Genomic DNA, 15,166 nt, shown 5'->3' with positions numbered 1-15,166 from the left:
CTATCTATCTATCTATCTATCTATCTATCTATCTATCTATCTATCTATCTATCTATCTATCTATCTATCTATCTATCTATCGGGTTTCTCTGTGGCTTTGGAGCCTGTTCTGGAACTAGTTCTTATAGACCAGGCTGGCCCTGAACTCAGAGAGATCCGCCCTCCTCTGCCTCCCAAGTGCTGGGATTAAAAACGTGTGTCACGGCCGGGTGATGGTGGCACACGCCTTTAATCCCAGCACTTGGGAGGCAGAGGCAGGCGGATCTCTCTGAGTTCGAGACCAGCCTGGTCTATAGAGCTAGTTCCAGGACAGGCTCCAAAGCCACAAAGAAACCCTGTCTCGAAAACCCAAAAAAAAAAAAAAAAAAAAAAAAAAAAAAAAAAAAACCAAAACAACAACAAAAAAAAGTTTGTCACCACTGCCCGGCTTATTTTATTTAATTTTTTCATCGTGTGTGTGTGTGTGTGTCTGTCTGTCTGTCTGTCTGTCTCTGTCTGCCTGTCTGTCTGTCTTTCCGTCCTACAGGTGATACACAGGCATCATCAAAGCCTGACTTGTAGGCAGTTATGAGCTTTCTGACTTGGGTGCTGGGCATGAAACTCAGGTCCTCTGCAAGAACAGTCTATGTTCTTAACCACAGAGTCATACTTCTTGTGTTTTACCTTTTGGGGGACTACTTGGCTGTTTATAAGGTGATTTACCAGTTCTATATTTTCACCAGTTGTGTACAGAATCTTGATTTTTCCATCCTCAACACTTGGTGTTTTCAAGACTTTTGATTTTAACTACCTCACTGTGTGTTGTCTATGTGGTTGGACTGCAGCAGTGGTTCATGAGACTGAGTCTCTTTGCCCTTTTCTTACCTGCATCTGCATAGCTTTAGGAGAAGTGACCATTCAAACCCTAATTTCATTTTAAAGTTATTTTTTTCTTTCATTACTGAGTTGTAAGAGTGCTTTGTATGCTTTTGACACTTTTCCTTTATCAAATGTGGTTTGCAAATGGTCTCCATTATGTAGATTGCTTTTCCCCCCTGGTGTCCTTTCAAGGACAGAAGTTGTAAATCTTAATGGTGTTTAGTTGACCTCACTTTCTGGTCTTCAGTGCTCTTGGTGTTGTAGTGTTGTGTTCAGAGGTACTGAAGGTTTCCTTTTTAAGTTTCAATTTTAGGTCAGTCTGTCTGGAGTTAATTTGCTACGTAGCACAGGGCTTTAGTCCTTTTACATGTGGCTATTCACTTGTCTCATATTTTTTCTTAAAAAGACTATTCTTTCTACCTTTGACTTTTTTGGCATCTTTTAAAAACATTATCTGGTCATAATTGTGAGGCTTTAAAAAAATCTGTTGATTTCTCAGTTGTACTTTATTGACCTGCATATCTAGTTCTCACCTCATCCAAAGGCTTTTATTTAAATAAATTTAAAAGGGCTGGGGACATAGCTCAGTGGTAGAGTGCTTGCCTAGTACATGTAGGACAGCAGCACACACATGCACACGTAGGAATGGTTGTGGGGAGGATAATTCATCTTTATGCAGAAACAGACATGCCAGTGTCACACTGTCCTGATGGTTGTAGCTTTGTAGTGAATTTGGAAATCCTGTTCTTCAACTCTTTTCTTCTCAAGATTTTTTGGTTTTGATATCCATATTTTTTAAAGGCAGTTAGTTATCTCTTATAACGACTAGTGGTTTTTATTTTGATTTGAGACTACAAATATTTAAATGGCCACAGAAATTTAGGTAGAGAAAATAGCTTAGATTAGAATTTCTAGTTTATGTAAAACTGTAGTAGGGGCTGCGGGCTGTGTTCCTGCCGCCCCAGCTCCTGGTCGCTTGACTAGCTTATGCCCCGAAATAACAACACACAAACTGTATTCTTTCAAACACTGCTTGGCCCATTATATCTAGCCTCTTCTCGGCTAACTCTCGCACCTGGACTAGCCCATTTCTAATAATGTGTGTAACACCTTGAGGTGCGCTTACCAGGAAGATTCTAGCCTGCGTCCATCCTGGGTCGGAGCTTCATCGCGTCTGCCCTGAGAGGAGCTGCCCTGCATCTGAGCTCACTTCCTCTTCCTCCCAGCATTCTGTTCTGTTTACTCCACCCACCTATGTTCTAACCTATGAGGGCCAAGCAGTTTCTTTATTATTTAACCAATGACCTTCCTCCATCATAAAACCAATTCCATTTATTTGCTTAAATATTGTTTTATTTATTTATTTATTTTTGGTTTTTCGAGACAGGGTTTCTCTGTGGTTTTGGAGCCTGTCTTGGAACTAACTCTTGTAGACCAGGCTGGTCTCGAACTCACAGAGATCTGCCTACCTCTGCCTCCCAAGTGCTGGGATTAAAGGCGTGCGCCACCACCGCCCGGCTTAAATATTGTTTTAGGTGTCTACCATGTGTTAGTCATTGTGCTAAATCTTGAGAGGGAACAGAGCATAGTGGACAAGATACAATGGCTCTGTTGAAACTTAAATTGACTCTTGGATATTTTGAAGTGAGTGCTTACTTTGACTGTATATGCATACATTCATGCTTTTAAATGTAATTACATCTTTGATGTAGCTACCATTAAGTGGAAAAATTATTCTCTTCCCATGAAGCCCATCAGTATGAATGAAAGTCCAGGTGCCTGGAAGAGGATGGGGTTCTTTAAGTAGCTGCAAGTTTTTTGTAGATTCTTTAGAAGCTTCTTTAGAAGCTACAAAGAAAGTATATGCTGCCATTACTCCTTTGTGTATACAGTGCCTCCTCCTAACGTTTACTGGGATACAAGGACATCGTTTTATTCAAGTTTCTTATGTCTTCAGTCATTTAACATTAATTTGGAATTTTTAGTATTCAGTGTCTGTTGCCTGAATGATCGTGTGGGTCCTCTGAGCCATAAGTGGATGCTCAGGCAGTGTGTTGTGGGACTGAATTAGTTACAATAGCTTCTGTTAGCTAGCACCTCTATCCTCATGGATCTTGATTCGTGTGAAGATGAGACACACTAAATATGATGACTTTTTTAAAGAAGGAAATTAAAATAATGACATGGAAAGTTAACTGTGCAAGGAATTTACGTGATACTACTATGCATGCACACTAGGAGTCCCTTCAGTCCACAGATGATTGAGTGGTAGGGAAGTCTTAAAGAGAAGTAGAATTTCATCTGTGTTTAAAAGAACTGATAAACTGAAACCTTCTAGGTTAGAAAACATTTCGTTAGGGTCAGTACACTTGAAAATGTGTGGAATTCTGGTTCTCCTAATGGAGAACTTCTGGGTCTGCTCAAACTCCAGGGGTGAATGAAGTTAAAGAATTATTCTCCCCGTGTCTCAGTAATACTCTGCTTGAGGTTCACTGTGAAATAAAACAGTTTACTTGCATAAAGAGGAAACTAGGTTTTGTCTGTAGTGTGTTTGTGTTTGTGGCATTGTAGAACTTAGCTGGGGAGTGTGTATAGTAGGCAGGTAGAATACCAAAATGGCAAATTTGGGAACTTGGGCAGAAATTCATTTTTGATTGGTTTGGATGATTTTGATTCTTAACGTTTTCTTTTAAAGTTTGATTATTATTTTTCTCTTTGTCTTAGAACGAGCCACTGACCCCTGGTTATCATGGATTCCCAGCACGGGACAGTCAGGTGGGTACCTGTTTTGTCTAACTCTATTATGTGTGTTCTGAAAAGATGCATTAAGAGAAAAATGGTATCTTTTTTTCTGAAATTACTTATTTTGGAAGGTAATACAGTTTGTTTTGCCAATGAATTTGCTTTTAGAGATTATGAATTAAGTTCATTTCTTAATCTTAAAGGTATTGTAATCATGTTATTTAAATTATGGATCTCATAGGAGGAACGGTCTTTTAGTGGTAATATCTCTGTGATGCTTTTTTATCTCTAGGCTGTGTAATTTTTTTTGCCTGGTTTTCTTGATACCTCCTAGTTCTTAATACTAGACTTGTCTTTTTATTTTTTATCACTTGGCCTTTGCCTTCCCAGATTACTTGAGTCTTTGTAATAATCTGCAGCAAAATAATTCATTCTTCTCCCTGGGGTGTTCTTAGTTGGGTAAGTTTTAATAAGGAAAAGCTTACTTGAGAGAAAGCAGTTTCTGTTGCCTTTGTTGTTGGTTTGTTGGTCCCAACCTCTATTGCAGCCTGGGCTGAAGTACATCGTATAAGACAGCTTCAGGACAGCTGGTGTGTAAACCCTCAGCCTCAGGACAGCCAGCCGGTGTGTAAACCCTGAGCCTCAGGACAGCCAGCCGGTGTGTAAACCCTCAGCCTCAGGAAAGCCAGTGTGTAAACCCTGAGCCTCAGGACAGCCAGCCGGTGTGTAAACCCTCAGCCTCAGGAAAGCAGGTGTGTAAACCCTGAGCCTCAGGACAGCCAGCCGGTGTGTATAACCCTCAGCCTCAGTACAGCCAGTGTGTACAACCTTCAACCTCAGTACAGCCAGTGTGTAAAGCCCTCATCTTCAGTAAAGCTGATGTGTAAGCCTCAGCCTCAGTACAGCTGGTGTGTAAAACATGTTGTTTCTGGTATTTAAAGATTTGAGCAGACGAGACTGGAAGGCGTAAGGTAGGACCCATAAAACCATACCTTAGAGAAATGTGTGAACTAACTTCATCTTGTCAGTAGGATATTAACATTTTTGTTTTGTTTTCTTTCGTTTTATTTTTCAAGACAGGGTTTCTCTGTAACTTTGGAGCCTGTCTTGGAACTTGCTCTGTAGACCAGGCTGGCCTTGAACTCACAGAGATCTGCCTGTCTCTACCTCCCGAGTGCTGGGATTAAAGGTGTGCACCCCCACTGCCTGGCTAGGATATTGACATTTTAAAGGATATTTGAAAGGGTAATTTCTGATATTTTCAGAGGCTTTATAGGTTGTTTATAGGGCTATCCATAATAGCCAACTATGTTACTCTTGTCCAAGGGACACATGAAATGGCAGTGCTATAAGTGAAAGATTTGAGTAGTACCCCATTCTAGAACGTGACTGAAGTCTCATCAGAGTTGCTAAAGCCAGTCTCACCAACTAGGATAATCAACAATTCTCTCCTTGACTGCCTTCTGCATTAAAGATTTTTTTGCCTGGTATTTTTATTTTTGCTAGCTTGATGTCAGAGTGCCTTCAGGTAGGAGAGGAAGGACAGAGGAAGATTTGTTCTTCTCAGGGTTCATCTTCCAGTGGGATCTTTACTGTTCAAATAGAATATGGGCTCCTTTCTTGAAAGATACGGTCACTGACCCCAAATCTAAAGAGAATGTAGAAGTCAGGTGTGTTTGTTTTTCTTTTTAGTGTAGGTCTGCCCTGGAATTTCTACTGACAGTGGTATTTATGACATTTGATAATTCTGATTCTTGGCATACATCAGAAAGAACGTGCTGGTGCCTAGAAATGAGCCCTTACAGATTCTCACAGGTTGGGCTTAGTGGTTGTAGTGTTAGAAATCGCTGCAGATTTCTGCATGCAGAAATGAAACTGTAGTGTTAGGGGCTGCTTTACACAGAGTGTTTTTTCTCTATATTGTCTTTCGCTTTTTACCCAGGGTGCTAACATATAAGAGATCACATTCAGTATCCTAATCTTGTCTTAAACAGTAACACACATAGTTCATTATTTATAAAATATTGCATATTTGGGTATTAGAAGGTAGGGTAATGATGTACCTATAGGGAAATAGACTTCTGAATTTGAAGGCTCTGGAAGAATACTGTCCAGTTTTGTGTTCCTGTGGGGACTGCAGATCAATGAGGAGGTAAGCAAAAGGACTTAGTAAGGAATTGTTAAAGCTCATACAGTAGTGTCTCTGCCCCACAATCCTTCATTTCTCTTCCTTTGCCACAGGGAGCTGTTTGTGTAACTCTGTGTTCATTATTTGTGCTACTGCGCTGTAGGCTGGTACAGACTCTTTGCAGTGGGGCAGAGCTGCTGGTTTTACTTGAGGCATGTTCTGTTGGTGAAAGGTTTATTTCAGTTTATTTTCTTGGGCTTTGTTTTGTACTGCGGCTGGGTCTTTGAATTAGGGATCATAGAAGACTGCTTTTTGTATTTGATGAATACAGAATCCAAATTAGTGCTGCTAATTAATGCACCTAACCTTGTGAACTCTCACTTGGTGCTTTGAGACTTGGGAGGCATTTATCAGTGTGAAACACTGGTCACTGAACAGTCTGCGCTGGGCAGGAACTGAACTTGTGATCTCTACAGCTCCCCAGTGTGGATTTGTCTTTGCAAATCCAGGAGCTGGGATGGAGGTGGGGTGGTGGGGTGAATTTTAATTGTGAGCCTTTATTTGCTTTCCTTATTCTTTTAGGGTTCTGTTCTAAACATGTCAGAGCTCTTTCTACCCAGGGCTTTCATCACCACCTGATGCTCTTCTGACTGTTGTGGAATGCTGTCATCCGTGACTCTTATTTCTTCCTCTCAGCCTCCCTCCCTCCCTCCCTCCCTCCCTCCCTCCCTCCCTCCCTCCCTCCCTCCCTCCCTCCCTCCCTCCCTCCCTCTCTTGATTTTACTGAGTTCTGCATTTTTCTCTGCTCCCCTCCCTGCCTCTCTCCTCCCCTTCAACCCTCTCCCAAGGTCCCCATGCTCCCAATTTACTCAGGAGATCTTACTTTCCCAGACTTCTCTTAAAATAGACAGGCAAAAAGACAGGCAAGTGTTCCCTTTGGAAAGGTAGGGAAACCAGTAAAACACCTTCCCCAAGGCTGCAGTCCAAGTCAGTTCTTAATCAGATCCTTAACTGCTCTTGTGCTTGTGATCCTTCCCTTCTGGAGGTGGAAGATGATTGACACTCACTCGCTTGCTCCTGTTTTTACTTCCACTTAGAGATTTCCTAGATTTTGTGATGTTTAGCCATAGATCTAGGTAGGAGTTCATGGTCAACTTAGTGGACCAGCATCGTATTGTATATCCAAAATGTTCATCTTGTTATAAATGATAAAACATGGTTAACCCAGGAAGAGAAGCAGAGGGGAACTTATCTACTGGTAAAGTTTCACTTTCTTCCTTTTTGGTGGTGTTTTGTTTTTGAAACAGGGTCTTTCTATGTAGCCCTGGCTGTCCTGGAACTCTCTTTATAGACCAGGCCTGCAACTCAAAAGAGATCTGCCTGCCTCTCTGCTTCCCAAGTGCTGGGATTAAAGGTGTGCATCATCACACCTGGCACAAGGTATTTTTTTGCTGTTGTTTTAAGATTTGTTTATTTTTATTTTATGTGTTTGAGTGTTCTGCATGCATATATGTGTGCCCGGTGACCCCGGAGTTCAGAAATGGACTCTGATCTCCTGGGACTGGAGTTATTATTGATGGTTATTAGCTCTCCTGTGGGTGCTGGGAACCAAACCAAGTCCTCTGCAAGAGTAACGAATGCTCTCAACAATCTCTCTAGCCTTACTTTGGCTTTTTTTTTTTTTTAAATTATTTATTTATTATGTATGCAATATTCTTTCTGCGTGTATGCCTGAAAGCCAGAAGAGGGCACCAGACCTCATTACAGATGGTTGTGAGCCACCATGTGGTTGCTGGGAATTGAACTCAGGACCTTTAGAAGAACAGGCAATGCTCTTAACCGCTGAGCCATCCCACCAGCCCCCTTACTTTGGCTTTCTTAAGCACGGTTGGCATAACCTTTTTTCCTGAGCAATGACTGGGACTGCAGTCCATTTCATTCATAAAGTGCTCAAATCCACACTGATACTTGCCAGTATGGTCTTTCTATATAACTGGGGAAGACTAACATTGTTCCAGTTTTACAGATGTAGAATCAACTCAAAAAAGTATTTATCAAAGCCATCCAGGATCTTAGGCTGATAATGCCATTTAATGGTTTAGAATCCTAAGTAGTGGGGGCTGGAGAGATGGCTCAGTGGTTAAGAGCTGCTCTTCCAGAGGACCCTGGTTCAATTCCTGATCACCCACATGGCAGCTAACAACTGTCTGTAACTCCAGTTCCAGGGGATCTGACACCTTCACATGAAAATACAGGCAAAACACCAATGCACATAAAATAAAAAAAGTATTTAAAAGTCTCGGCTACTTACTGCCTTTTAAAAATGGTATTAGCATATATTTGTTATATATAATAATGAGTTTCAAAATGGTATTTTCTTACATGTATATAGTATATTAATCATGTTTATGCTCCTGTTACTCTCTTTTTTCCCCCTCTTACTGCTTTTACTAACCCTTTCCTCTTCCCAGTTTGTCTTTCTTCTGTCTTATCCCGCAGTCCCTGTGACTTAGTGGATTTTATTAAGGCAGTTTTTAGAAGGACAAGGTGAGAGGTTATTTACAGTAGCATTGTTATATCATTGGGGGAGCATCCTAAAAGAAACCACTAACTACTTATAAATCCTTAGGGATAGGTGAACCTCTTGAGTCCCATCCTGCTCCATTATAAATGTTAATGGCCCAGTCTTATGCAGGTAATTATAGCTTCTGTGAGTTCAAGATTGTCACAAACATTCTATGCCCAGAAGACAGCAGTCTGTAATGTTTCATCTCATTCTCAGTTCCTTTATTCTTTCTGCCCTCTCTTTTGCGATGTCTTGGAGGGGAGTGACATAGATGTCTCATTAAAGCTGAGTGCTACATGATCACTTATTCTTAGCACCTTGACCGGTTATGTATGAGTGAATACTGTCAGTGGTGAGGAGTTCCTCTGATCAAAGCTCTCAGCAGTATTTATCCATAGGGATAAGCATATTTGCTTAGGTAGCAACTTGATATCATGTCCTTTCAGGAAAAACAACAGTTGCCACTTCTCTACTAGAACCTATGACCCCATACCATCCTCAACAGGCTTTTGACCAGATTTATAGCATGGATTTCTTCTTGCAGAGTAGATTTGATTCCAGTTTGAAGGTGGTTGGTTGGTTATCTTCATAAAAGCCATGCCACTGCACACTAGTGGGCATGTTTTGCCTGGCTGTTTTTGGTATCACAGCGCTGTCTACCACTGAATAGAGCTTTGACAGTCTCCCCAGCACCTGAACAGTAGCTTCTGGCACTGTGCAGGCTGGCCGGCAGAAGATGCTCCTATCTCAGTCAGGAAAGCCTGAGCTTTCCATGTCCCCCACCAGAGTGTGCAGTTTCAGCCGCAGGGTCTTAGTATCTAATTCTGGTGGGCAGCCAGCTATAATCTGTCATGCATGTGCTTATAAATGTACCCAAGTATAGTGAAAATGAAGCTGTTTGTTGACTTGTATTAATTTTTAGATGGAAGGATAATTGCATGTGTCACATTTTGAGTTCTTGTATAGAAGGGATTTAGGAATGGTAATCCAATTAAAAGAGGTCTTGGTTCTCTATGAAAACCTCACTGATGTTCTAAGATTATTGCTTTGGAATTGGCTGTGAGAGGAAACCTTAAGTACATCAGGAATCCTAAGGCTGGTGGTCCTGTGTCACTGCTGAGTGTCACAACTTTATATATCTGCTGTTATTAAGGTGACTAATCTGTTGTGTTAAGTTGGGGCAGTTCTGAAAATGGAAAGAGATGCTGACAATTATACTGATACAACCCCAGACCAAACTGGGTGGCATGGGATAAAGGCTCATTTTAGCTGTGATTAAACAGGCATATTCTTTTTTTTTTTGTTTTTTGTTTTTTTTTTTTTTTTTGTTTGTTTTGTTTTTCGAGACAGGGTTTCTCTGTGGTTTTGGAGTCTGTCCTGGAACTAGCTCTTGTAGACCAGGCTGGTCTCGAACTCACAGAGATCCGCCTGTCTCTGCCTCCCGAGTGCTGGGATTAAAGGCGTGCGCCACCACCGCCCGGCTTCAGGCATATTCTTGTAGTGTGATAAGGACTAGGAAGCTACCAAGGGTTAACTAAACATTTGGTTAAAATGGAGAGTAATTTTAAGCTTTTGTTTTAACTTAGAGTATTGTATTTTAATTTAAACAAATTGTGTTTACCCTGGAGTCGTTCAGTAGGAGGTCAAGGTGTCTTATGTGCATATGGATCTACCGCTAGAAAAGCTACTAAATTGTTTGATAGTGGGGCTTCACAAAATGTTCAGTGTCTGTTAATTTTTGTTTTATTTTTTTGGAACAGCTTCCCTGTGTGTTCTAAACTCACCTCCAATTTGGGTTCTTTCTGCCTTAGCCTGCAAAGTGCTGGGGTCACAGGTATGTCGCCAGACTTGGCAGTGTGTGTGCTTTTCCAAAGAGAAGCAAGGCATTAATGGCATTTTTAGTATTTCATGGAAGTCCGTTCTTGTTCTCTCTCAGTCTTTACATTTGTCTTGCCTATATCTAATATGACTGAACAAGAATTTCTGTCTTTAATGTTCTCAGAGCTTTCAATTGTGAACTGTTTGCAGGGAAACTGCTAATTTCAATTTAAACAATTTATATAATGTCTAGTTCTACTGTAAGAACTTAAGTTTGTGTGGCCAGGTTACATGTAGCCCAGCTGCTGTGAGAAGGGCTTAGAGGAGGACCACAGAATTGTGAATGGGTTTAGCAAGCAGGATGACTGGAAGCATGTTGGCTAGGAAATACAGAGCTAGTGTGTGTAATACATGAGCTGGTTAAAAGCACACTGTGGTTTTACTATCAGGAGCTCTGTCCATTTCTAGAGTTACTAGGTTGACTGTTGTTTCGGAGTCACCTCAGTGCAGGCATGGGTACGGGTAGAAGCAGACGTGCACAGATTAACAGGGTAGCCCATCTAAGACATGCTCAGTTGTATGGGGTATTTGTAAAGTATGCGTTGGAAGATAATGTGACAGTGCCCTCTTGCACTCGTTTTGGAGCTTTAATTCAGACACATCTCAGTGTCTCCCACTTAAGCTGTTGGGGAATGAGGTATTTCAGTCAGGATTTGAGACAAGCACACCGACTGCCTTAGGTTCAGGTGTTGAAGCGGCTGTAGAAATGAGATTATCAGTAAATTACAAAACCTGATGTCTGTAAAGTGCTCTGTGGCTTTTGTTTACAGAGCTCTTTTATGTTATTTGATTTGCAGAGTAACTCTCCCAAATTTAGCTTTATTCCTACTTCATAAAAAGAAAACTGAAGCACCGATGTCCCATAGTCCAACTGTCAGGTTTTCTTCTTGTCTTGCTTTAAAGGACTAATGGCCTATAGTTTAATCTCTTTATTTTAAAATTAGAGGAAATTATCGTTATGTTGTTAGGTTCTTGATTTAATTGAAGAAAGACTTTTCTTTCAGTTTTTTTTGTTTTGTTTTCTTTTTTGACACAGAGTTTCTCTGTAGCTCTTGTAGACCAGGCTGACCTCGAACTCACAGAGATTCGTGTGTCTCTGCCTCCCGAGTGCTGGAATTAAAGGCATGCTCCACCACAGCCCGGCCTTCTTTCTGCTTTCTGCCAGTTGATTGTATGGATATACTTTAGTTATTCACAGAAATAAGTGAAAATTTCAGAGCTGATATTTAAGTTGTTAGGTACAAGGGAGTCACAGCTCCTTTGATACTGAGAGGGGCTCAAAGTGATTAACTTTATTTCAGACCAATCTAAAAAGTTTTCTTTTAGATTTATATATTTGTTTATTTTTATGAGTGTTTTGCCTGTATATATGGGTGGACACTATGTGTGTATGTGTACCTTGGTGCCCCTGAGGCCAGAAGAGGGACTTGGATTCTCTGGAGTTATGGATTGTTGTGAGCTCCTGTATGGGTGCTGGGAACTGAACCTAGATTCTCTGTAAGAGAAACTAGTGCTCTTAACCACTGAGCCACCTCTCCAGCCCCTGAGACCAGTTTTTGTGATGAACTTTCCAAAATTTTAGTTATTTTGATTGGGAAGTAAGGACAAAAGCAAAGCTATCTCGTAACCATTTGACCTTGTGGCAACGAAGTGATGGCTGCTGGGATGGCTGCTGTGCTTCCCGTGGCAGGAATGGTGGGTGGGGGATGTGGGGAAGGGCTCAGTTACATAGCTCAGTGCTGGACACAGGTCTGTGTGAGGTGTGCCTTTCAGGTCCTGAGCCAGTGTGTGTATGTGCACGTTCAACTCCCCTGGACTTGGTAATGGATTATAATCTGTGACTTTTGGAAAACATTATTCCAATCATTCCTGTCCTTCAGAATTCAACTTTAGGGGCCAGGAGTGTAAAGGACACTTAACATATACAAGGTCCTGGGTGTAAACCCCAGCATAAATACAAACAAAAACATAGGATGCCGGTGTCTTTGGGCATTCTGTGTCCTACCTGCACACCCCAGTTCCTAGATCTCCCAGATATACCTTCCTCCAGCTAGAGGCTAGATTAATTCCTAAATTAAATATTCCTTCTGTTTCTCAAAGCCCATAATATATCCCCCCCCCCTCTCTCTCTCTCTCTCTCTCTCTCACACACACACACACACACACACACACACACACACACACACACACACTGTCCTTACACCCTCTCTAGTGGAGGAAGAGCAGGCATGTGCATTTCAACTGCATAGGTATTTCAGCCTAAATTCTTGCCCCAGGATCTCATTCCTCAGGTAGTTCACAAACTGCATTCTCTTGGGAAAGAGTTTTTTTCTGTTGTTACCATGGATCTGCCAACTTGTACTCTGCTGTTTCTTGTTGATCGATTGTTCATATCCTCTGGCTTTCTGCTGATAAAAATAGGAATTTTGTTTTATAAGCATACCCTCTTCCATTTAATAAAATCATTATTTGTCAAGCCACTATTTATCATTGCTTTATAGGTTACATGATGCATCATTAGCACTGTAAATATTTTTATAGTCAAATGGTGAAGTATTATGACTATATTTCCTTATATACTATTTTCCTCTCAGATGTATAAATGTATAAAATATATGAATCTATTTAAATGTATGTGTGGCAATTGCTTTTTAAAAGCTCTAGTTAAATATAATCTCCATACCATTAAGTTCATCCAGTATAACGTTTTTATTCAACAACTTTTGATAATTTGTGGAGTCATGGCCCATCACCGTATTCCAGTTTTAGAACACCTCTGTTACCCCTGTATTCACACAGATTCTCTTTGAGTCAGTTGTTGACTGAAAGACAAATGCTTTGATAGACTTTTGATAATGAAACTCTCTTCTGGATGTTTCCTATTGATGGACTTATATGATGTATAATCTATCGTGAGTCTCACCTAGCAAAATGCTTTTGAGGCTCATCCAGATGATGTTTTAATCAACAGTATTTTAGTTTTTGAAGTTTTGAGCCACTGGAATTCTGCTGTAGCATGTTCTCTCTAATGTATTTAGACATAAACACAGCTCTGGTCTCACTGAGTCTTACTGCCCTGATTAGCATGTATCTCCTGAGTACATGGACTGGCCCTAACCTCCTCCCTTCTTTCTCATGTAAGGTTCTCTTTATTCTAACCTTACTGTAGGACTGGGTAAGGGAAAGGTGTTGTAGATTCTTTAGGATGGGTTTGAATTTCAGGACCATCACTGGGGTACTTCCCATGTTTAAATTCAGCCCATCCCTAAGTCTCACTTTAGTTGCTACTCCTGCTATGAAGTCTTGCGGATACATTTTCTTTTTCTTAAGGAATAGATTCTTGGTGTTTTCTATCCTCCAAAGGACATACTTTCCGCTTCTGATGGTACTTTATCACTGCCATTAGGTGATGGTTAAAGGGTTATGACCCATACAGCCTTGTGATAAGAACGTGATATATTTGAACAAAGAGGAGCAGGACAGCTTTGGTCAGACTTGCCAGATTTTATCGCCTTTGCCTTGCCAAAGCTTTATGAAAAATTAATATTCAAGAAGCAAGATATCTGATCTGCTGTGAGAGAGCACCTCTTACAAGTTTAATGAGTTTGGTCAAGTGGGTATTAAATGTAAATCTGTCATTTTATGTACCCCACGAAGACTCTTAGAACATCCAATAAATGTCTTTATTGAATAGTAGAACTTTCTCTGTATGTCTCTTACTATTAGGACCGTGCTCCTTTAGCCAGTGCTCTGATAAGTTTCCTGGCATCATGGATCATAGACTCACCTAAGAGCTCGGTAATTCTGCTGTTTTGTGATTGCCCCCACCCTCAACCCACATGTTAGTTCTAGTAGCTGTGTTCTAACCTCAGGATAGCAGGTATCAGGTAGGGGTGATGTGATGCAGGCACTGAAACATGGAGAGCACAATGGTGCCAGAACCTGTAAGAGGCATTCAGACCTTAAGACTTAAAATGCTATGTAGGTACAGAAATAAGACACAGGGAGGTTAAGACAGTGTATGGGGTTCTGTGTCTCGTAACTAGTGAATCTGAATTCTAAACTTAAATGTGCTAGGTTTCAAATTTTATGAATTTTTCACCTAGGCCATCTTGTATTCATTACTTTCACTTTGATTAAAGAAACGATTTAAAGAAACCTTTTTGGGCTGAAGAGATATTTCAGTGGTTGAGAGTACACACTGATTTCCCAGAGTACTGGAATTTGCTTCCCAGCCCTTGTGCCAAATGTCCACAGCTGCCTCTAACTGTTCAGCACCTTCTTCTGGTCTCTACAGGCCCTTGCACCCATTGTGAACGTATATGATTGTGTTACACACACACACACAACCACAAACAAAATAAATCTTAAAAAAAACTTTGTTTTATATTTGATTTTCTTTAGTCAGCATTAATGTTCCTGTCACTGAGGGGTCATATCTTGCTCTGTGTCTGATGTCCTGCACAGTGTGCCTACTCTGTTCTACTGGTTCTCCTTTGAACTCAGTGAGACCCCCAAGAAGTCTGAATGCAGGAGGACAGAATTTGAATCTTGCTGTCACACGAGGAAATCAAGATTTCCAGTTTTGTGGGATCTTGACGAAAGGCTGTACGAAGTGGCATAAACTGGCTTCTGTTTTGATGAGATGTACTGCACCTCAGACTAAAAGGCTTAACTTTTTAAGATAGTTTCTCTTCGGATGATTGCATATGGTGGAAATAAGGAGACAATCAAGTATGCTTTGGTGAATCCTACAGTTTATTGCTATGCAAAGGGTTTCTTCTGAGGCTTTCAGGAGGAGGTAGAATGATATGAATAAAATGCTCAGAGTTCTCTCAGTCGAACAGGGATGTTGACCACACACTGAGAGGACTGGATGGAAGCAGACCTCCGTGGAAAGGATGCTTAGAGTTCTTGGGAGACGCCAACTTGCTTGCCACCACATTGGAGATCTGGGCAATACAGGAGTCCTGGATGCTAGACTAGTATTGTGT

General features: G+C 41.0%; 1 protein-coding gene across 27 annotated transcripts in view; it reads left to right on the top strand.

The window, feature by feature from the left end:
* Positions 1–15,166, top strand: part of Rbfox2 (RNA binding fox-1 homolog 2) — a 253,680-nt gene that overhangs the window by 92,155 nt on the left and 146,359 nt on the right. For all 27 annotated transcript variants that reach the window (XM_057791474.1, XM_057791480.1, XM_057791481.1 and 24 more), the window contains exon 2: positions 3,583–3,633. In XM_057791474.1, the coding sequence (XP_057647457.1) occupies positions 3,583–3,633 (51 nt within the window). The remainder of the gene's footprint in view (positions 1–3,582; positions 3,634–15,166) is intronic.

This window comes from Chionomys nivalis, chromosome 17 (genome assembly GCF_950005125.1).
Source record: "Chionomys nivalis chromosome 17, mChiNiv1.1, whole genome shotgun sequence".
NCBI lineage: Eukaryota > Metazoa > Chordata > Mammalia > Rodentia > Cricetidae > Chionomys > Chionomys nivalis.
Note: the sequence above shows the minus strand (reverse complement) of the source record. Positions and strands in the feature narration are given on the sequence as shown.